The sequence below is a fragment of the Macaca mulatta genome, chromosome 11 (assembly GCF_049350105.2).
Source record: "Macaca mulatta isolate MMU2019108-1 chromosome 11, T2T-MMU8v2.0, whole genome shotgun sequence".
Lineage (NCBI taxonomy): Eukaryota > Metazoa > Chordata > Mammalia > Primates > Cercopithecidae > Macaca > Macaca mulatta.
Window position 1 is genome coordinate 95,281,489 of NC_133416.1, and position 24,282 is coordinate 95,305,770.

Consider the following 24,282-nt stretch of genomic DNA (forward strand, 5'->3'; position numbering starts at 1 on the left):
GTCTAAGGCTGAAATTTCGCACTCACTCTGGAAAGAACATCAGAACCATTTTGACCATGTTATGCTGCACAATAAGGCGTAGTGACACGGTAACTTTTTTTTTTTTGGTCCCAGGTGTGTTTTATTATAGGGTTTTCTGACAATCTTACTGGAAAGAAGTTTTCATTCTGCTTGGGAATCTGGGGATATCTCTAGCTATTTCTAAACTTCTACAGTGCTTCCCACATGAACTAAAGATAACAGGCCAGTAGGTTTCATTGGAATTGTGTTAAATCGACATCTGAAATGTTCATTGCTTATAACTCGATCTTATTTAATTTCCAAAAAAATCATCGGTTACTAGGTGTGGCTAAGTACACACCTTTGGGAAACTTATCTGTTTTCGCAGTTATTAAAACCGAGGTGGGGGGCAGGGGACGCACGCGGGAACGCACCAGGCACCCCAGCTTCTGCACTACAACTCCCAGAAGGCGCAGCGGCCAGGAAGCCGCTTCTGGACGGGCGTTCCCGACCCTCGCCGCGGTTTAGTAGTTGGGGCGCAGCCGCGGTGGCTGGGCGCGGAGTGCGAGTGGCCTGGACCCCGCGGGTGACTGCTGCAGGGCTTCTCCCCAGCTGGACTGGGCGCTACTCGAAAGCGCTCTCTCCACTCGCACGGCTCGTTGGGCTCATCATGAAGCGCTTGGGCTCCGTGCAGCGGAAAATGCCGTGTGTGTTTGTGACGGAGGTGAAAGAGGAGCCTTCCGCCAAAAGGGAGCATCAGGTACGGAGGAGCGCCGGGCAGGCTGGGCGGCGCGGCTCGCGTGGGCTCCTCCCCGCGGCGCTGGCTCTGTGCGAACCCGGCGAGGATGGCTGGGCGCATTAGACCTGTCCTGCAGGCCAGGAGCCTCTGTAGGTTTCCCTGGGTAGGTTTGGGGTGGGAGTTCCGTACGCCCTGAGCTCTTCCAGGTTCTTGTGCTTTTCTTAGTCGTAAAGGAGGGAATTTGCGAAAGGATTTTCCTGATTAGGAGATTCAAACTTGCCCTCGCAAGGAAATGGATAACCCACGTCCACAGCATGTTCCTTTCTTTTCAGGTTAGCATCTTTTGGGGAAACCCCCTAATTAGATAATTGCCACACTCCAAGCTTTACTACTTTTCAAGAGTGCAGTAAGAAAGGGTGGATATTAGAAGACTTGCTTTACCTGTTCTGTCCGAACCAGTGGCGGTGTTGACAGTAGCCTAATTAGGTCACTGAAGTTCAGACCTCATATTACCAGTAATTACTTAATTTATTCTAACTTTGGTGTTCTCATCTCAAGGTTTTCTATTGTAGCAACGTGTTTTCCACATAGTGTGCCCTCGGTAAATGCTAGTGAGTAACCTATATTTGGGTAATTTTTTTTCATATTGTACTATAAAACGTTGTAGTCTTTGATCAGTAGAATACCCAGTGATTAGTTCGGTGCTTCCCAGCTTTGCTGATTTCAAACAAAACCAACATGTCCATTGGAAATCCACCCCACTTGAGTTTCATAATTGGCACTGGCTTTTCTTCTGGACTAAAACTTGTTTAAGGCAAAGAGTGCCCTGTTTTCTTTAGTCCCATCTTCTAGGACCTGACACGTGGTACACACTGGATAAATATTTATTGAATTAAAGAATGAACCCTGGAATCATTTCATGCCAGTTTTCCATTCACCTTGATGCTTTTTACCTTATAGCATCTGTTCTTTTCATTCTTTCTATTACTGTCACTGCTGTTATAGTTAATATTTCATGTCCTGCTCATTGCACCACCTAATTGGTCTTACTTGCCACTCGGAGTGATCATCACCACGTTCTTTCCTCGTCAAAATGCCACAGTTATTACTCAATGTTTGTAGCAGTAATTGACTTTTTTTTTTCTTTTAGCTGTAACAAATGTAATCCATATGAAACATTATCATCTGTTTTAGTATTTCACTCTACTGTGATTTTCAACTTCGTATGCTGGAGGGGAGTAGTTTGTAAAAGTATTCTCCACCAGGGAAAATAAGCAGCCCCTTCTCTTACCTCTCTGCAGTTAAGAACAGCTTACAGCATCGTTTAAATAGCATAGCATCCACATTCTTAATTATAATTCAGGGCCTCCCACTAATGAGGCTCAATCTACCTTCCATCCTCCTCAAAGTGGATTCTCTGTTTTAGCCATCTATTTCATCCTGTGAACATATCAACCACAATCCTGCCTCATATTTTTGCTCAGACTGTTCACTCTGGGTCATCTCTAGAATGTTTTTAATTTCTCAAGTCAGTTCTTCTCCATGAAATCTTAAATCAACTTAGTCATCTCAGTGATTTCCCCTACCCAGAAATTGTAGAGGGCCACTCAATTGATACTATTTTAATACACGTACCTTGTTTTTCCAGTAATAGTCTAAAGTCTTTGATGACAGGTGGAAAAGGAGAACTTTGTGTACCCCTCAGTGTCTCTCGTGTTGTCCTTTGGACATGTCGATTGCAAAGAGCAGATGATTGGTCTTTATGGAAGGAATGTTTATACTCATCAGGAGCTCCATGGGGCAGAGTAATCTTCCCCCCATAGGATCTTTGATAAATTTAGATACACACACACTGCTATTGGACCAGACTCTGTGGCTCTACTATCCTAGGTTAAATTGATATCGTTTGATACCAGCGTCGTAACTTAGTGAAAACCAGTTGTATTTTTAAAGTACTGAATCCCTACTAGACGGTTATATTTTGAAAGTATTGAATCAATACTAGAAGGGCCTAATTTCTTAGTTTACCTGTTTGAAATAGTGCGTCTTAAGCTCACACACAGCAATATGTTTATATTGTACAGTGTTGTTTCACTTTGTAAGATGATGTTACTTCAGATACAGATTGTAGAAGTGGCATAAGTCTTTTTCAAAAATGAAAATGAATTATAAAAAGTTCGCAGGAACCCAAGAAACTGTCTTGTCCTCATCCTTGGTGCCCTTTTTCTTCCCGATAGTAGAAAAACCATCAATATGTAAACATCTCACTACTGATAAAGCTGAAAGGGACAAGGAGTGAGTACTCTCAAAGCAAACAAACTCAAAGGAAAAACAAAAGGCAAGCGATTCTTGGTAGTTTTAGCAGTGAAAATTGTTAGGGGAAAAACATGAAAAAAAACAAAATCAGGTTGAAATCTTGAGTACTTATTGTGCAAAGACAGAACTAAAATGGTACTAAAGTATACTGTATAACATCTCTAAGATGCCATAGTGGGCCAGCTTGTGCTCTCAGCGGGGCTCTATTTACAGGAGTACTAATATGAGGTCTCGCCTAAGAGGTGATGGCAGCAGGTTTTACTCCTTTTTTGTATTCTGCCTGCATAGTCTAGGACAAGGCCGTTCACAAACTAGATGCTCAAACTTTGTTGAATGAGTTACCACAAAGATTTTTTTAGATCGACATAGACTCCTGAATACAACTTTCAAAGTAAACAATTCATTTACTCAAGCCTAACTCAAGAGTCAAGAGATTTGTTTTATAGAGGCAATTTTTCTTTTGCCATGTTGAACATTTTTTAAGTAAGTAAATAAACCATAGCTGATACAGGTCAGAAATTTCAGTTCATAGTACTGTCATGTCTAATAATATAAATCACTATTAATGGTAGGAAATCATCAGGGGGTTAACTTTCCTTTCAAGCAGATAATACATTTTCTAAGAGGATTTGTTGAACTTTATGATAATACATCTGAAGACTTTTAGGATATAAAACTGAATCAAGGGTAAAATTGTTCTGAAAATTAAGATGCTTTTAAAGTCTGTGATCTGTAATGTTTAGACAGAGGTGCAAGCTCTGTGACAATGAAGGTATACTAATGACAATTGCTTTATGGAAAGGATGAAAATCATAGTTTTTCAACCTGTGCTTACAATAGCAGTTGTTTATCATGCAGTTAAGGAGGAAAAACATGAAAAAAGTAAATCCAGAAACCATTTGATTTTGGCTCTTAAACTTCTTGGTAGCAAATAGAAACTGATGTTAATTATATTGAGAAGAACGCACTGAAAAAGAGACAAGTAGTATGCCAAAAGGTTCTTGGTAATACGTCTGAACGGTGATGACATGGGTGATTCATTTATGCCTTTGTATATTTCATTTACACATTTTCTATAATGAGCATCTATTAGCTTTGCAAGGAAAAAAAGGTGAAAAAAGGCAAAAACAAAGTACCAACTATCTTCCATCTCTTTTGCCTGCTCCCTGAGAAATTTGACCTGAGACAGGAGTACATTACAACATCCTTGCTAAGACTCCTTACAAACCAAGTCTTAATTGAAAAACAAGTTTTGTAAATCACAAAAATGTTTGTGCTTATAAAAAGGGGGGAAGATCTCATGTACTGAAGAGCAGATTGACTCTTGGGAAAACTGAAAATTATGATTGAAAGATACTTGTATTGAACTACCAGAAGCACCTATGAAGTTTAAGTTAATTAAACATACAATCTAGTTTTACCTTCACTCAGATCCAGACACAATGGCTGCCTTGCATTCTTCAGACACATCAAGAAACCTTACCTTTTGTTTTTTTTCTCAGATATTTACATGGTAGTCCCTTGCTTCAAATTTGGTCAAAGGTTCCCTCCTCAAAGTTTCCCTTTCCACTGTATCCAAAATAGCACCTCATCCCTCTTTCCTTTACCCGTTTGTTTTTAGCACTTGCTTGTCATAGCTAACATTATATTATGCATTGTGCTGCTTTTGTCTCCTTCATTAAAATGCAAGTTTCACCAAAGGCAAGTACTTTTTTGTTCACCTCTGTATTTCCAGTGCTGAAGACAATGCTTAATCTTAGGCATTTAGTAAATAATTGTCAGGTATATGATTAAATATACTGAACACCTGTGCTAGGGATGCAGCATTGCAAAAAACAAAGGTGGATAAAAAAACGTAAATAATTACAGAATTGTGTAGAAAATCAGGTGTTGCTGTGATAGCACGGAAGGGAGGGAACGATTCGGAACTTCACAGAATAAATATTTTTAAATCATTCTGAAGGATGAACTGGAGATCATCCCTTAAAACTAATGAAATTAAGAAGATTTCAGGTGAGCATGTGTGCAAAGACATAGAGGCCATCTATCTTAAACCGGTTTTCTCTCTCTCTTTTTTTAAGCCATTTAAAGTTTTGGCAACTGAAACTATAAGTCACAAGGCATTAGATGCAGATATATACAGTGCAATTCCAACAGAAAAAGTGGATGGAACATGTTGTTATGTTACTACCTATAAAGGTAAACTAAAACTATAATATTTACTACAAATATTACTTATTTTTTCTTAGTCACTTTACAGTCTATCTGAAATGAGGCATTTGCTCTTCATAGACCCTGGGAAACCTAAGTATAATAGCAAAACAAAAGGGTCACAGTTGTTATAATTTACTTATTATATTATTGTATTTTCTTCTTGGGGGAAAAAAGGAAGGTAACTAAAACATGTACTTAATACCCTTAAGGGCCCAGGCAGTATGGTGCTTGATATATATTATCTCCAATTTGTACAAGTAGCCTCTCCATTTCACAGACAAGAAAAATGAGGTTTAGCAAACTTAAATAATTTGTCCGAGACCCAATAGTAAGTGAATGGCTGAACTGGCAATGGGACCTATGTTTGTGTTACCCTTAAGCTTATTCTTCCTGCACCGATTCCAGGGCTTTATTCCTCTTGACAGTGTCTCTAATTAATTTCACTTTAGTGTAGTTTAAAAGGTAGAAATGCAAATAGAAATTGTCAGTCATTTTAAGAAGAAATGTATGGAAAAGAGATTTTCTTTGCGATTATTTTTGGATGGTGAGATTACCTGTCACTTCCAGAAAAAAAATAGCATCTGGACACATTCCTGGGGCATTAAATGGACATCTGGACACATTCCTTGTATCAGGAAATTTATTCTGAAATGCAGTAAAATAACTGGGCTAAAGCATACATATATTTGCCATCTTAACCATTTTTAAGTATGCAGTTCAGTGGCATTAAGTATATTTACATTATTTTGCTACTATCACCACCCTCCATCTCAAGAACTGTTTTCATCTTATAAAACTGAAATGCTACCCATGAAACAACAACTCCTTATTCTCCCACCACCAGCCCCTTGTAACCAGCATTCTACTGTCTCTATGAATTTGACTACTCTAGGTATTTCATATAAGTAGAATCACAGTGTTTATTTTTTGTGACTGGCTTATTTCACTTAGCATAATGTCCTTAAGGTTCATGCATGTTGGTTGCATGTATCAAAATTTTACTCATTTTTAAAGCTGAGTAATATTCCTTTGCACGTATCTAGCACATCTTGTTTATCCAGTCAACCATTGGTGGACAGTTGGGTTGCTTTCATCTTTTGACTATTGTTAACTAATGCCACTGTAAACAGGTATGAACAGATATCTGAGGCTGTGCTTCCAGTTCTTTTGGGGAATTACCGGATGATATGGAGATTCTAACTTTATAGTGCACAAAGGTTCCAGTTTTTCAGTTTCCTCACCAGCACTTATTTTCTGCTTTTTTCTGTTTGGATTTTTGTTTTTGGATAGTAGCCATTCTAGTGGATGTAAATGAATTGCATTTTTTATGTTTACTGGTAAAAAAGAAACAAAAGGTCCATTGAACCAGAAATGCTAATACAGTTTTAATCTGGTTCTTCGTATTATTTATCTGGATAGCTAATAAGTAGTACAGAATATCTGGACCAACGTATAGCAGTTTCTTTATAAACCTTGGATTTATATATTTGAGAAAACTGTAAAAGATTTTTCAGACTTTGATGCCTGTTAAGAAACTATAGTGTGTATCATTATGCATGAGGATGGCAAACTGGATTAGAATTTAACTGCTAAAGTCAAGTCACAGAACCCAAAGTGACAGTGCTTACAAATCCACATTTATTACTGCTAAAGGATACACAGTATACCAATGGCATTAAAAGTAAAGATGTGTATTATAGCCAAGGACTGTCTCACAGCAAGGAGTATGGAGAGGCCAAGTAAAAGCTACTATTGTTCCCGGCTTTAGAGCCTTGGCAGGACACATTTTCTCAGATCAGGAACCACTCATGTGTGCAGGCAAACACCTTGGAACCACGGAATGCAAAATGGAGTCACAGCTGGGGATTTTTATATTTTTGCTGGTCATGTAGGTCGGCATCTTGCTGCTAAGTAACCAGCTTCAACAGCAGAGCCCTCCAGGGGTTTCAGACCAAGCTATCAGGCTCACTCCTACCAATAAAGAATACTAGCACAGTGCCCTGCAACTCTCAGATCCATGAGTACAAATCAACATTATTAGTATTTTCATGCCTTGATCAGGGGTCAGTGCCATGCAGAACAGCTCAGCCTAATTCCAGATGTGTCAGAATTAACCCTTACAGCACAGTATTATGTTTGGGGGGGTTGGGTGAATACAGTTACCTTGTTATGTTTCCATTTCGTAGAGGTATCTTCAGTTGTCCATAAATGCTGCTTACTCATAAAATATGACTACGTAGTGTCCTTATAAAAAAGATAATATATTTACTTTTTGTCTCATCCCCTTCATTTTTTAACCAGAGAAGTAAGTCTTCTCATAACATCAGGTACTGCTAGGTGGTCTATATTCTTAGACTGCATATTTCCCTTTGTCTTCTTTGAGAAATTAGCCTCCTGTTTATTGAAAAACTCTATTCTGAAATGTCTTTCAAGATAAGTTTTGTTTGCTTCATACTTTTCCTTTTGTTACTACTTTTTTAGATCAGCCATACCTTTGGGCTCGACTAGATAGAAAACCCAACAAACAAGCTGAAAAAAGATTTAAAAATTTTCTACATTCAAAAGAAAACCCAAAAGGTTAGATTTTTTTTTTAAGTTTTCATGTTTAAATAGCTGAAATTTGTGGCATATTTATTGCTGTGGTATTTCTGTACATTATATCCTTCTGTATAATTTAAGCAACTCAGGAAAACTATAATTTAATACTTTTATATATAAAAGGATATTATTGAAAACTATTGTAAAATATTTTCCTAATATTTGTCACTATTCTTTATAGTATGAGTCTATTAAAACATACAGATTACTGCATAGATATTGAAATGAGTGACACATTTTGTGTAAGAGACAAATGTGTAATTTTATAAATCAGGTACAAATCTCAGGAAATTAATAATTTTAATTATTAAAATGCTTTTAAATATCTGTAGTAGATACACATTGTATATCTGCATTCATGTATATATGTTTATATTTGTATTCACAGTATATTAAAAATTCATAATCTAATACTTAACGGAATATGGTTACTTTAGTTCGACTGTTAAATACTATATACAAATGGCATATATGAAATTGAATATTTAAATTGTTAGTACCCTAATCTTAAGTACAGTCACATTGTGGTGATAATGAATGGAGAATAATTGTATCACACCTGATACTATGAGGTTTTAGTAGCTGTTCCCATTTTGAGTCTGTTTAGTATTTTACATTTTTTAAGTATCACACCATACAATATTATCTCTTTTTAATTTTTTTTAGAATTTTTTTGGAACGTTGAGGAGGACTTCAAACCAGCTCCAGAGTGCTGGATACCAGCAAAGGAAATAGAACAAATAAATGGGAACCCAGTGCCTGATGAAAATGGACACATTCCTGGTACCATGATATCTCTTCTAATGCAGTTTTGTGTTTACTAGTAAAATGATCAAAATATCCATTCAATCAGAAATTACAGAATTTAATTTTAATCTGGTTCTTCATTAATATGTATAGTACAGAATTTCTGAATCAAATTTATGTAAAGTCCTACATTTTATATCAAAGATGTTTCATATTAAGAACGTCCTCTTAGGTTTAGAGTCTTTTTTTAGATGGATATTTTTTACTAGCTGTAGTCTGTGACAATAAAGCGTCAAAAGAGAATAGCCTTGAGGCCGGGTGCAGTGACTCACACCTGTAATCCCAGCACTTTGGGAGGCTGAGGTGGGTGGATGCTTGAGCCTAGGAGTTTTAAGACCAACCTGGGCAAGATGGCAAAACCCTGTCTCTACAAAAAATACAAAAAGTTAGCTGGGCATGGCAGTGTGCGCCTGTAGTCCAGCTACTCGGGAAACTAATGTGGGAATCACCAAAGCCCCGGAAGTCGAGGCTGCAGTGATCTGTGATCGTGCACTCTAGCCTGAGTGTCGGACTGTGACCTTTTCTCAAAAAAAAAAAAAAAAAAAAAAAAAAAAGAGGGAATAGCTTCCAAGTTCTTGTCAGGATAGATGAGATGATCTAGTCTGAAATGAGATTTCAAGAAGTCTATACCTTTAGATTAGGGATGGGAAAATTTTGCAAAGGTATGCTTAATAGGAAAATATCCCAGATTAAGGTTATAGATTCTCAACTGTCATGTCTTGAGTGCCCATTATGTGCAAAGTCCTCCTAGTTTCTGGTAATACAAAAATGAAGGTCAGAACCGTTGTCCTCCATGATCTTTAATTAGACATTGGGAGAAATCAACCAATAATAGTATGATTTAAGAACAGGAATGAATATATCAGGTACCACTGGAGAAAAGAAGAGGAATTCCTCATTCAGCTAGTGGTTAGTGGAGGCTTCCGAGAGGAGTAGACATCTGTACTGAAGCTTAAGGACTAGGAAGTCAGCTGACGAGGAAGAGGGAAGATCAGCGTAGGCCAACTCCCAGGAAGAGGAGAGGGCGTGGGGTATTTCGGATATTTTATATAACACTTTATTGCAGCTAGAATGTTTAGGGTATATGACATGAAGTGGCTGTAAAAGTTGAGGCTGGAAGTGTGGTGGGCTCAGATCGTAAAGCCCGTTTTATTCTATCTAAAGGAGTGTGAAGTGTATCCTGAAGATAATGATTTTTAATCAGTGGTACAGCAAAAGCATATTTAAGTTTTAGAAATAGAACTATGATAAAAGTGGGTTAGATTTCACTGGAGGCTTGGTGACTAGCAAATAAGTTATTACAGTCATCTAGCATGAGTAATGAAGGGAGCCAATTCTGGCAACAAGAATGAGAAGGGTAATAGCAATAATATTCAATAAATGTGTTCAGTATATATTGGAACATTTTAATAAACTTGGAACACATACCGCATTATGTCCATTGTCCCTGAAGCTTGAGAGAAAACTTGTTTTATAGAAAAAAATGTAAGTGCTATATCTTAGAATAGTGCTGAGTTCTTACTGAATAAGGGTGAATTTTCTAGTAAGAGAATGCTAGGTGCTCTGTAGTGAATAACAGGTTAATTCTGCAGAATAAAAAAAATGAACCCTTATGATTTTTTAAAAAGTAATAAACTGTTAACTTTCCCACTGAGTTTTTAAAGTAATACCTCTTTGTGATAGACACCCAGAAAACATGGGAAATTTACAACAAAAATAGAAATTACCTGTAGTTTCAATCCAAAGAAAAACAATCTAATAACAAATAATTTTCTTCTTTATATGATAGGTTGGGTACCAGTAGAGAAAAACAACAAACAGTATTGCTGGCATTCCTCTGTAGTTAATTATGAATTTGAAATTGCCCTGGTACTAAAACATCATCCTGATGATTCTGGACTTTTGGAAATTAGTGCAGTGCCACTTTCAGATCTCTTAGAACAAACACTGGAGCTCATAGGAACAAATATCAATGGAAACCCATATGGTGAGTGAAGGCTTTTTCTTGTTCAGTTATTGTAACTGTCATTTATAAAGAGAACTTTCTCGGGTCAACTTAAAAAACATACATACAACACTAAAGAAACGACTAACAAATTTGAGTTAGTTTCCTAGGATTATATCCATTTCTGTTAACTTTATATTCACAGAAAAAGGAAACCATTTTATTAATCCAAAAGGTTGATTTTTATCCTCATTCTTTCCTGTAATAACATTACACAATTATGTATGAAAAGTAATGACTCATTTGTAACCCCTTTGCTTTTTAAAATTCAGGTGAGTTGAGTCAAATGATGAAAATGCGCTTTTCGTGGTTATCATAGCATCAATTTAAATAGCCAAGGGTATAAAGTAAGTAAAGAATTGGCAATGAATACCATGTCAAATATCAAAATATGTATCTTGATGAATTGAGTGCAAGTACTGAGAGCACTATGGGTTACACCTTGCTGACATGGGGATGGGAAGACAGACCTAAGGATGCTAAAGCTATAATAGGAAAATCCTATATAGATATCAAAAGTAGACTGCCAGGTGTAAAGAAGCTAAGATGGTAGTTAGAAGAGTTATTAGAGATACAGTGCAGCTGTTTGGCAAACGTTGAAGAATAGTTGAATGTGGCCAGTGCCACATTGGTACCAAAGGTTGGTAGACTTTTTCTGCAAAATGCCAGAGTAGGTATTTTAAGTTTTGTGGGCCACTCTTCTGAAAGGAGCTATGGACAGTACTTACATGAGTGGGTGCGGCTGTGTTCGTGGAAAACTATTTACAAAAAACGGTATCTGTCTAGACTTGGCCTACAGGTCATAGTTTGTTGAACTGTGGTGGAGAGTACGCCAAGGTGGAATTTAGAGTTACTGGAATAAGGTGCCAGTGCACTGGGTTGTATTCTTTTTAAGGAAACCAACCAGCTTTTCTACCTTTATTCCTAAGTGTTTCAAAAGACTATTTGAAGAGGTACATTTTCTAGTTCTTTCTGCAAGTTCCTTTAAATGAATGTGGCTAATGGCAAATTTTCCCACCTAGGGCTAGGGAGCAAGAAACATCCATTACATCTTCTTATACCACATGGAGCATTTCAAGTAAGAAATCTACCTTCATTGAAGCACAATGATCTCTTGTCCTGGTTTGAAGGTTGCAAAGAGGGTAAAATTGAAGGAATAGTATGGCATTGCAGTGATGGCTGTTTAATAAAGGTAATGGCAAAAATAGCTTGGGTGGGGTTATGTCATCTTATATTCCTACAGCAGAGTAGAAGTGATACTAAAATTCTCTCTACAAATGGCAGCAATTATTATTTGCAGTAAAGAAATTTAATTTTCTCATCCTACATACCACCATTTTTTAAGAGGTAAAACAGTGTTTCCCGGTGTGTATTGTGTGGGGCATTGATCATAACAGGTGTGCTTCAGAATTGAAGTGATACTATATATCCCCTGCGTGGAAATTCATGTTGCATAGTAGTGCTCTCTGAGACATCTTGTACTAACTTAACACAGCATCTCCCAGACTTGAGTATAGAATCTGTTGAGTAGAAAGAGTGCCAAGGTAACAGTTGATATATACAAAATGAATTATCTTATACTTTGTTCCCTTTCTGTCTCCTGGACTTGTCTATTTGATTTCTCACAGGTACCTGAAATTCATAATATTCAAAACTGGACCGAGTTGTAACTCTCTGACTCCACATAATTCACTGAAGTAAAAACTTGGATATTAATTTTAATCCCTCTTTTCATTACTTCATGCATCCAGTTATCAGTTCCTAACAGTTCTAATCTATGTACTTCTTTCCAACCAATTAACTGTTAATTTTAATTTAAGCTAAGATTCATGCTCTATCATATCACCCTCCAAAAACAGTATCTTTCAGTTTTAGTCCTGTCCTCTCCATTCTTCACAAAAGGATGAGTGTATTACTTTCCTGCATCAATCTGTTCAGTTACATTAAATATTCATGATCTGGCCCCTGCTTAATTTCCCAGAACTGCTCTCCACCTCTGCCCCCACAAACACACTCACATTGGGTTTGCATATTTACATGATTGCATGTAACCATATTTACATGATTGCAATTAGAGCAAAAAAACTCCATTCTACCACATAACATTCCCTTCAATTAGAATGCCTCCTTGCCCACATTTTTCAGGTAGCTAGTCTGTACTCAGCAACAGACTCTATGATTCATAAAATTTTATGGAGCCCCTGATTATATTCCTGGCATATTTCCAGGTGCTGGACATACACAGTCAACAAAACAAGGTGTGTGCCTTCATGAAGCTCACATTCTAATGGGGAAGATAAACAATAAACAAATATGTAATATGTCAGGAGAAGAAGAGCTATGAAAAAAAAAAAAAAAAAACTAGGGTAAGATAAAGTGGAGTCTTACACAGTGCCTGGCAGATAGTAGGCACTCAAAACAAATATTTCTAAGTAAATGAAGATAGTATCTGTATGCTAAAGCTAATATCTTTTTTCTCTTTCAGGTCCATCGCCATCATCTTGGCTTATGCTGGCCAATTCCAGATACTTACATGAATTCAAAACCAGTTATTATCAACATGAACCTGAACAAATGTGACTCTGCCTTTGATATTAGGTGTTTGTTTAATCATTTTTCAAAAATAGATAATCAGAAATTTGCTAGACTCAAAGATATAATATTTGATGTATAAAATGCAAATAAAATTAGTTTATCATTATATTCTAATCTTGAATATTCTACCATGTTTAAAAACATCTCAAGGTTCCTATTCATTATGAAACATCAATATGTCTTCTACCATTTGTGAAGAAATGAATTTTCCAGTTTCAAGTGCCTATTCAAATTTTTATTAAAAACCAGCAAATTAATTTTAATCTCTAGCCATAAAAACATAAGTAACAGTAAGCTCCTACGCTTGTACAAAGGCTGGATTCTCTCCACTATACTGAGTAGTAATTTAAAAAGAACAATTTAATGTCACTAATTTTCAAAATTAAATAGTTTAAGCTCAATTTAATTTTGCTAGATATTTAACAAAACATATGGCTTAACCTCATAACTTATATGTGTGTATGTCTACATCTGTATTTATATATATCATAGTTAGGATTTGAGAATCTTAACACATGTATAAATAAGTATAAACTCCAATTTTAAATATTGAAATTACTGAATTTACCCTCATATTCTTTAAAAAAACTAATCAAAACATTATGAATGTAGAGAAATTCACCAAAGCTCATTGTCTATTTGATGGCCATAACAAGTCTTCAAATATATACTTTTATAATAAGTTAAAAATTTCATATAATTTTATTTATTAAGAATTCCAATCTAAGTATAAAGGTACAAGGTAGTGAGAAGGAAATACTACAGTTCAGAGAATTGCTTATTTCCAGGTATATTTTAACTTATAAAGTTAATAAATAGTTAAATGAAACAAAGTTTATAGGTGACCTTTAGTAAATGGGGAAATTAACAGGACTTTCTTCTTCATCTTCAAACTCTTCAGAAGCAGCAACAGGGCTAGTTAACTCAACTCCCAATTGTTCTGAAAGTTTTTTTACCTTCTCTTCTAAGAGAATATTCTTCTTCACTTCTTCCTTGTAATTATACTTAAGATCTTCAATTTCTTCAAAAAATGAAGGATCAAAATTTTCCAGTTCTTTTTTCAGCTTTTTTATTTCCTCCTAATAGAAACATCATCTTTAAAAGTTGGATATAGGAAATGTACATATTTTAGGTTTGAATTGTGAGATTTAATTGTAAATATGAAAGCCAAAGTATTCCTGAATGGTCGAATACAGCAATAAAGGCAGAAGAATTAAGATTTTTCTTTGTTCCATTGTACAGTGTAAATAACTAAGTTGTTAACTGTCAAGTCCAATGATCTATTCCATAAGTTGTGTTCTAGTCTTTGACTAAAATTTATCATTTCTTATAGTGGGATTTAATCTTTCTCTAAAAACATATAAGATCCTCTCAATAGAGTAATCAATCAAAATTAGATTTTGCAATTCATAACATTGAAGTTAGTCTGGTTAAGTGTTTTGGTTTAGACTTCATTTATATTTTACTTACAGATTCTAATTTTTAATGAATAATCAAGTTTTCATAAAGTTATTAATATGATCAGGGAAACCTTTGGGACGTCTGACAATTAGGCATTGGTGAAGAGACAATTCAAGCCTTAGTGACTATTTAGAATAGCCAGTGATTACTAGCTGATTCTCATATCCATGCCTTTTTGTCCTGTTTACAGTCTTAAAAGAGGTAAAACATAGCAAATATTTTTTTAAGGGAACTATAACCTTAGGAGTCCTGAAAATAATTTCAAAAAAAACTAAAGACACTGTTGCCAATGTGACCCAAAACTTAAGAACATACTAATGGCATATATTTGTTACAATTAAAAAATAAATTTACTATTTAATCCTATGTTGAGTCTGAATTTTTTGTTAGCTCTTATTTAATAAATATATTAGGACTAGTCAGATGAACATAATTAACTTTGCAATATAAAGGTCAAATATAAGATGCTATTACATGAATTTTTTAGGATACGTACTGAAAACTCGAAGATGGTAATGAAAATAGTTTTCAACAGCTATTTTCACAAAATGATACTAAAATACACATTACCTTCAAATGCTGCTTTTCTAGATCTGACATTTTGAGCTGTGTCTCTAGATCTTTTACTTTTTCCTTTAGTTGATCAGCATCTGTCAAAAAAGTTATACAAGTTAAACTCAGCTTTTTCCCACTACGAATGAGTTCAAAGTAATGAATTTGTTCTAGAGAACAGAGATTTGTTTTACGAAACCTAGAACTAGGAAAATACTGGATTTTATGGCTGAAATACTTAAGGATGTAAACACTTGATGCTACCTCCCTCCATTAAGTATTGTAATTTCATAGCAGGCAAAAAGAGGTTATTTGCTAGGTATTAGAAATATAGGCCAAGTTTTTTTTTTTTTTTTTTTTTCACATGATAGAAATTTTACACGGAAAAAATCTTAAAGCCAGGAAAACTTGTTAGGTACTAAAAGTACAACAGAAGAAAAGCAGACTGTTGGGTAAGGGGCTATAACCAAGCTGGCCAAATGCTCCCGCTATCCAACACAGCATTGGCTATTCCACGTGGGTTATTACATGTTTACTGCGCAATTACTACGTGCAAAATGTGTCATGCAAGCTGTGTAATACAAAAATAAGACATAGATAGCCCTGATACTTTGGTAGGAAAACAAAAGTCTACAAATACAGCACAAAAGTTATTTATTGGATTTACCCTGCAAGTTAACATACCTCTAACTTTATCAGCAGGCAAATACGATTTTTGCTTTAATGCTATCTTTGCTAGATACCTCTTTTCTTTACATTACACTACATTTAATGAGTCAAGTCATATTTTACAGCCATTGAAGAATAAAATTCTAAAAGTTTGATAAGGGGCAGCAAACATTTTCATCGCTGGGACAAGTATCCTTTTTTCTTTTTGAGACAGTCTCACTCTGTCGCCCAGGCTAGAGTGTAATGGTGCAATCTTGGCTCACTGCAACAATCACTGCCTCCCAGGCTAAAGCGATTCTCCTGCGTTAGCCTCCTTTGTAGCTGGGATTACAGGCAAGCACCACCATGCCTGGCTAATTTTTATATTTTTAGTAGAGACAGGTTTCACCATGTTGGCCAGAGTGGTCTCGAACTCCTGATCTCAGGTGATCTGCCCGCTTCAGCCTCCCAAAGTGCTGGGATTACAGGTGTGTGCTACTGTGCTGGGCCTGGGACAAGTATCTTAAAAGTTATCTTACCACTTATATAGAAAGTGATTTAGAGTTTCCAAAACAGTTCTGGTTTGATTTTAAGCCTTAATCTTAGAAAAATGACAGGTAATCTGTCTACTTCACGTCAGAGATAAGGAATTTTGAAGGCTCAGAAATTTCCTTAAGAAACAGGTTTAGAAAGATTAGAGAACTATGGCCATATGACCCTTAATGCACACGCACCTGATCTCTGATCTCAGAAGCTAAGCACTATTGGCCCTGGTTAGTATATGGATGGAAGGAAAATTATAAAATTGTCTAGTACAAACCAAGCAGGCTGCTATAAGGCATATTTTGAGAGTATTTAGTAGGTACTTTTAGTTACCAAGACGTAGCACAGTATAGTGGTTAAGGGCTAGGAATGCCAAGGAGCTGTGGAGTTTCATAGATTTAGATTTTAATCCTGCTATTTCCTAGCTGACCTTGGGGAATGGTTACTTAACCACTTTGAATCTGTTTATCACATAAAATGGAGACAGTAATACCTATCATATATGGGTGTAAATATAGAATGCTTATAAGGCAGTTAGCATAGTGTCAAGTACAACTCACACATGATGGCTTTTATTACAAATTAGTAATAGGACTACATACCATATTGAAAAAGCTACAAGAAATAGTCAAAGATAGTTCAGATATAAATTGGTATAATCCTTTGGAGAGGATGGCATTTCTATCATACTATCAAACAATGGCATAATAAGGTCAAGAGATTAATCATATTTTATAAAAGCAGAAACTTGGAAGCAAACTATCCACCAAAACATAAATGGTTCAATATGCTTATACATGCAATAATACACTATAGAATTATTAAATGGATGAGACAGGTTTATGAACAGACCTCACAAGATGTCCAGGATAAACTGTTAAAGGCAAATACGCTAGATATGTGTATAGTATGAGTTCAATTTTATGTCACTTGCCAAGAAAATATATATATGTATATGCAAACAAAGTCTATTCTCTATCCACAGTAGTTTTAGTCTATAAAGTTAGCCCAATTAGTGAATATCAAACCACTGCTGCTAGGGGAAATATGTACAGACATACATATACATACATACACCTACATATCTCACACATGATAATCTTAAATCCTAAAGATAACTCATCCTGGTAAATTCTATTTATTTACATAAGAAAAGGTTCAGAAGCATTCGTGACTCTCCTAAGCCTAAAGCACTAACAAGCCTCAGAATTGGGATTCAAATCCCTTCCAACAGGCCCCAGAGCCACAGCTTCTTGCACTATGCTGTGCTGCCCTCTACCGTCTCCATCCTTTGATCATTTCTCTATGAAAACTGAAATGACGATACTGAGCACCGCCTTGTTGAACCTCTGCTGGCGACATGTAGGTTGGATTATTCAAACTTTCCAAGGCTCTGTGGATGTCTGCAAATGTGCTGCGAGTGTTGATTTGGGGATTACATACACGCCTTAGTGAGCAGGTGATTTAGAAAATACAGAATCCACAAATAATGAGGATCTATTATACATATGAACACATAAACACATGTATGCATATGTGTGATATATATGTACATAAAATATGTGTGTATGTGTATGTAGGAATGAGGAATGATTAGTAATCACTTTTGAATGGGAATGGAAGGCAGCAGAAACATACTTTCTTTTTACTTTGTAAAAGGAAAAAAATGTAGGCAGTATTTACTTATTTGCAGTTTTTAAAAATGTTCAGAGGACTTGAAAGAGCCTATACTTAGAAACTGGAAGCAACAGATTTAGTATTCATTGCTTAGCCCTGCATTGTGATTAAATCTGTAACACCCAGATGGAGAACAAAGAGAAAAACACTTGGGTACTTGCTACTCTATAGTATAAACAACACAAAGAGAAAAATGGGAATATTTTTATATTAATAGCATGGAGGAGAGACAAGAGATCCAAAACTTATCAGGAATTTGATTTTACACTGAGACAATGATCAGAAATCTGAGCCAAAAGAAAAAAAAAAAGGTAAACCCAAATTCAAAAACCTGGGGGTAGCTAACATGTTTTTTAAAATATATTACCAGGTATGGTGCTTTCAGCTCCACTTTGGTCCTTGTTAGCTTCTATCTGATGGATTAATTCTGCTTTCTCTTTATCCAGCTGACTATTAGCTAATCTAGAACACAATGATAATTTGTTAAAAAAAAAAGAAGGCAGGTATTGCTTCATAAAATATATGGGCATTTCTTATGAACTAGTGATGTACAGTAATCAGAACAAACTAGTCTTTATCAAAGTAAACATTTACTCTCAATGCTACAATGTCACCATTCTCAAAAAGCCTGGAATACAAAAGCCTTCACATTTTTCTTAATATCTGACCTGAGGTCATTTCCAAGAGTGGTTTTGTTATGAGGAGCCTAATGAAAGTGGGCTACAGAGACTCCTGAAAGTAAAAAATTACTTGTTCTCTTTCATTAGTATTTTCCTCTGGGAAGCTAAGGATTAATTCATTCTATGCTCTTAGAAAAGTTTAAACTAAATTACAAACTGGAAACTTATATTACAGTTGGGTTTATCCTTTTTTCCAGTGTGTATTATGAAAAAGAGAGTGATTAGCATTAGAAGGAAGAAATAAGGACCTAATAAGCCTGTTAGGCAGTAAAGTTGAAAAATGTTTGTCTCTAGTTGTAGCAATTCTAAGATTATAAAAACTAATAATTTTTTTTTAAAAGAAAGAAACAAAGTAGTCATATGAACACATGACGCACCTAAGAACTTGAAGCTCCTGTCTGAGGCCTTGCTCTGTCTCAGCACCTTCAGGAACATGTTTAAGAATCTTAATCTTTGGGGACAATGAAAAGTTAGAAGATAACTTTGGAAATACGAGGATTTATAAAGATACACATTTTTAATAAAGCATAATATTAAAATCTGGTTTTCAAAAGCATGCATAGGCAAATTTCTATGTTCTATTCACCATTCATTCAACAAGTATTGAGTAACTACTGCATAACTGGCATTGTCCTAGGCACAGAGGCTACAGCAGTGAACAAAATAGGTAATGTTCCATCTTGCATGGTCCTCATTTAGTGTGGAAACAAAGAATGTGTATGTAATATGATATGATATAATAATAGTGCCAGATGGTAGGAAGAGCTATGAAGAAAAAATAATCCAGGGTAAGAGGATCAAGAGTGATGGCAAGTAGTATAGGGTTAGGGTTAGGGTTAGGGTTAGGAAGGTCTCTCTGAGGAGCCTCTATTTCAGCAGAGACATGAAGTCTGGGAGGAAGCTATGAGAATATTTGGGTGAACAGTATTCTAAACAAAGGAAACAAGTGTAAGGACTTAACGCTTAAATGAGTTTGAATTGTTTAAAGTACTGAAAGAAGGTTAATGTGGTTAAAACATTGTGAATGAAATGAAGGGAAAAGTGGTAGAAGATGAGATTGGGAAGAAAACTGGGTACCAGACCTCATATATTGTTTTGGGATACGAAAAGTACTTTGAAGTTTTATTTTAGGGTGATGGAGAACCACTGGAAGATTCTGAGGATAGGACTTTGTGCTTTGTGATGTGCTTTATGTTTTAAAAGGGTTACCCGCAACTGTGTGGAGACAGACCAGAAATAGAAATAGAGTGAAATAATGCAAGAGTGGAAGCTGAGATACCAGTTTGGAAATTATTGTAGTTATTCAGGTATAAAACAATAGCCTGGACAAGACTGGTAGTGATGTCTCAAGATGCCAAGAAGTGGTCAGATTTGGGATATAGTTTGAAAATAGAGCTGACATAATTTAACGATTAAAAAAAAGATGTGGAGAATGAAAAGAATGAAGTCATTGATGATCCAAAGTTTCTGGCTTAAGCAAATAGGTGAATGGGGTGCCCTTCAGTTAGATGGGTCTTCTTAATCGAGTCCATTTTTATCTATAGAGGAACATCCTGTGATATTATGCATTATTTTATCATGTAAAGAAAAATTACATTACTTACCTGTTCTTCAAGGTCTTCAGTGTATTTCTTAACTTTTTGTTCTCTCTCTGTTGCTTCTTTTACAAGCTGTTTAAGGTCAGTAATGCTTTGATTTTTTTTGGCAATATCAGTTTCCAATTCTTTTAACTTGGTTTCATACATTCTAAAAGTATAAGGAAAAAAAGTATAGACATGGCAAATAATTTATGTCACTGATTTAAAAGTCAGTTCAAATTACCGTACTAGAAATAAGCAAGAATATCTTATTTTACTGTTTCGTCTAGTCAAGGTTTTCGCTACATATTTATTTACCATTAAAATGGTGGTGGCAAGAGATAAGGTATCCCTAATTAACAGATGGCCCATTCAAAATAAAGAATTTGGGTATTTTCCAAGATTATAAATAAGGATGGAGCCTGATTTGACCATTTTAAAATTAATACCTTTTTTCAATCACAAAATAAGAAAATACAAAGTAAAATTCTTCGGAATATAAAATTCTATATTACTAGATATTCTTAGAAATATAAAGATGGCAAATAAAAAGCTTTTCTCACATATACAGACATACATAGGAGGTATACAGAAAAACACTACAGGGAGAGGAAAAAAATTGTGCAAAAGCATGGGTGAGAAAAATAGTATCTGATGGGAGAGGGATAAAGCTTGTAAAAATCTGAATAGATTTATAATCATTAAAGAAACAACAGTTCAAAAAAATACAGACTCCAGAAAAAAATTTCATAATTGAGCCAAACAGTTCTACTGGTTCATCATACCTAAAGAAATATAATGCTTACAATATCCAAACTTTTCCAGAGAAATGGATAGAAAGACTGCATTCTAAGTTAAAATGGCCAGTATAGCTTTGGTAACAAAATCTGCTAGGATAATACAAGAAAGGAAAATAATGATTGTCTAAACACATTCAAACAGCTTTTGATAGATCCTAGAAACTTAGATTAGAAGGGAATGTTTTTAACCCGACAGAGACTATCACAGATCTACCACAAGTAAATGGTGAAATATCAGAAGCTTACTCCTTCACTTCATCTAATTTTCTGTTCAAAAGCCACCCAAGTAGAGAGGGCCTCTCTGATCACCCTATGTAAAACTGCCCCCACATCACCCTGGTTTGTCCCAGCAGTCAGGAAAAGGCCTGACATAGAATATGTGTTAATAAGTTTGTTGAATGAATAATAATGCAACTATAAAGATGTCAGCATGAGCAAGATCTGTGTCATGGGTCCCAAAACAGATCTTTCTAAACTGCTTTATTGAGAAAGGTGTATAATCCTCCCAGATTTAAACTTTAGTGAATTTTTTTCCTTTTTCTTTTTCTTTTTTAACAGATTTAGGGAACCTGGAGGTCAACGATCAAAAGGAGCCTCTCTCTGTCAAGAGATTTCTACTTAGACTTATGTCTTCTGCAAATGGTTTACCGAAGGCTTATGGTATGCTCAGTGACCTGTATTGTTCTCAGACTAAAAACACATATATGATCTAAAAGGCAAAGTCATCTTCAATTATGGTTAAATATCATCATCACCTCTACTAACCATTTATAAACCTTAAAATCCCTTTTTGCACGAACAATTTCTTATTTAGCCCCATAGAGCCCTCTTAGAAAGAACTTGAGCCCACAGAAAGGATATAAGTTACTTAAGATCATAGTAAGAATTAGGTCTTTCTAAACCAGAGAACCTACCTGGTCCTTTGAAGAAACCTAGGCAAGGTGGGCTTTTTAAAAATAATATACAACATAAAGCAGAGTTTGGCAATAGGAGGTACTAAGTAAATATCTGTTGAATAAATAGATTTCAGAGTAACTCAAAAACATTCTGAGTCCACATGTGATTATAGAAGAAAACAAAGGAATGACCAAGAAATCAACAGAGAGAGCTGCTGACTAAGAGCCACTCTGCTAGGGTCCAAGAAGACAGTAGAAGAGACCCCCTTCCCCCACTCCATACCATCACATTTGTTATTTCATCTAACCCTGACACTGGCCTTCTTACAGAGTAATTTTTCCCAGTGTGTAGATGGGAAAAGTGAGAGCTAGAGTGGAGAAGTGTGGATTCTGGCCACTCTAGATTTAGTATTCGGACAGGAACCAAGTACTCCTCCATGACTTCATGGCCATCTGGGCTATCCTTTAAAGCGCCTGCTTAATCTTTCTCTTTTCTCCTTAGACTTGGTTGACAGGGGCAAGTGCAGTGCAGCAGGCCCTCTGTGGGACTTGCTGTAGCCTCACAATGCTAAGACTCCCATCCTACTTGTAGTGATCACTATCTTGCCTTCCATCAAGACCATTCCAAAGAGCAGAGAGGGAAGATGAAGCCCTCAAAGACATCGAAGGGGATACTGGAGGTGGATGGACATAAGGAATTGTATGAGAACGTTGAGAGATAAAGATGAGTATGCCTTTTGAAATGGTGGCGGCAGATGTGCTAGATGGCAAAGGATACCACTTCATACACGATGGCTTTAATGGGACAAGACATGGGCAGGATCCCACTGGCCAATGACATCCAGGCTCCTTAAGCAGCTGCTTAAAATTGGAAATGAGAATGACATGAAGAGCCTTTTACCTACTCATCACAGTCATGATGAACCACACATGATAATAGTGGCAACAGACTGAATGTTTACTCATAAACTCCCACCACCTCTTTCATAGCCACAAAAATTAGTTTCACAGGCTGGAATTCCATGTATTCAGGATGGGTGAAAATAAACTATCAGAAAGCAGAAGCCAGTAAGACATCAACGCTGCTGCTGAATTCACCTCTTGGGGCTATCTGAAGAGAAAGTTGCCCAGGATATAACCCTAAAAGCATTACAGCACAGACTAGATCCAGTATGCCACATGTTGTGACAAGACAGCTCAATCATTCCTGGCTCATACTTGAGAAAGCAAGTTATACAATCAAGAAACCGAAGCTGCAGTTGGAGAAAAATAGCACCCAGGAGAAGCTGAGCAGCCTTAGCCTAGACTCATAGCTGATGACAGCTTCATGATGCACACACAGCTCCAACTCCTTCGCCCAGCCACAGCTCTACTCTGTTCCATGCCCTGCCACCCAAACAAGGTTAAACAAGTTAAACATTTCAAGGAAGAAAAAGTCTCCATCAATATTACAAGAGAAAAAAAAGTATTATGTTAAAACAACAACCAAACAAACTGTTCATCAGGAAGAAACCAGGTTATTCAGAATAGTGTTGTCTTTTAAAACAATAATACCAAAATTTGAAATGATTAAACTTTGTACAAGTTTAAAATTCTGTTCCTACCTTGTAACCACAATGGATTTCCAGCTCTTACTGTCAGCACCTTCAAGCTGTGGACCTCTGCTTTCTGCAAACTGCAATCTCTTACCAGTCTCTTCTAGTTGAACTGTCATCTTCTCATTTAATATCTCTAAATTATTCTTTGCTATCCGTAATTTCTCTGCAGCATCAGTTTCCTATCATTAAATGCTAATTAGTATTTTATGAGAAAACATAATACTGTTCTCACAGATTCAGTGTATTCAAAATTATCATTACAAATGGGAAAACAAAAATAACCTGGGGCTCTTAAATGCTGATTAAAATTTCAATAAATTCAACATTTCCCCTCCTTTAAAGCAGCAATATGGCCAATAATAATTAGAACAACAGATCATGAAAATGAGGTCAGAGAAATATATTTAGTTACTAGTGATTACCTTAAATTTGACATTTTGTTCCTCTGTAATATTTTTAGAAAAATGGGATAGTTTATACCTTTACACATGTAAAAGATTCTTTGTTTTGACTTCCTAATGCTTATGAGACCTAGCTATAAGCATAAAGTATGTGTAAGTAACGTGGATTATTTCT

General features: G+C 35.9%; 2 protein-coding genes across 7 annotated transcripts in view; one reads left to right on the forward strand and one right to left on the reverse strand.

Annotated features, from left to right (window-relative positions):
- The first annotated feature begins 519 nt into the window (after positions 1 to 519).
- On the forward strand, positions 520 to 23,923 carry RLIG1 (RNA 5'-phosphate and 3'-OH ligase 1). Of its 3 annotated transcripts, XM_015152383.3 has the most exons (9): positions 520 to 760; positions 5,137 to 5,254; positions 7,751 to 7,846; positions 8,534 to 8,650; positions 10,464 to 10,661; positions 11,702 to 11,871; positions 13,165 to 13,277; positions 21,771 to 21,872; positions 22,611 to 23,923. In XM_015152383.3, exons 1-8 carry the CDS (start codon positions 671 to 673, stop codon positions 21,832 to 21,834), a joined length of 966 nt encoding a protein of 321 aa, XP_015007869.1. In that variant the 5' UTR covers positions 520 to 670; the 3' UTR covers positions 21,835 to 21,872; positions 22,611 to 23,923.
- CEP290 (centrosomal protein 290) overlaps positions 14,049 to 24,282 on the reverse strand; it is a 93,865-nt gene continuing 83,631 nt past the window's right edge. For 3 of the 4 annotated variants that reach the window (XM_077953219.1, XM_001101114.5, XM_077953218.1), the window contains 6 exons: positions 23,713 to 23,885; positions 20,440 to 20,581; positions 19,213 to 19,286; positions 18,523 to 18,617; positions 15,306 to 15,385; positions 14,049 to 14,353 (listed from right to left, as the gene is read on the reverse strand). In XM_077953219.1, the coding sequence (XP_077809345.1) occupies positions 14,123 to 14,353; positions 15,306 to 15,385; positions 18,523 to 18,617; positions 19,213 to 19,286; positions 20,440 to 20,581; positions 23,713 to 23,885 (795 nt within the window). In that variant the 3' untranslated portion in view covers positions 14,049 to 14,122. Of the gene's footprint in view, positions 14,354 to 15,304; positions 15,386 to 18,522; positions 18,618 to 19,212; positions 19,287 to 20,439; positions 20,582 to 23,712; positions 23,886 to 24,282 lie in introns of those variants that run through there. The other variant, XR_013400687.1, reaches the window with a different exon arrangement.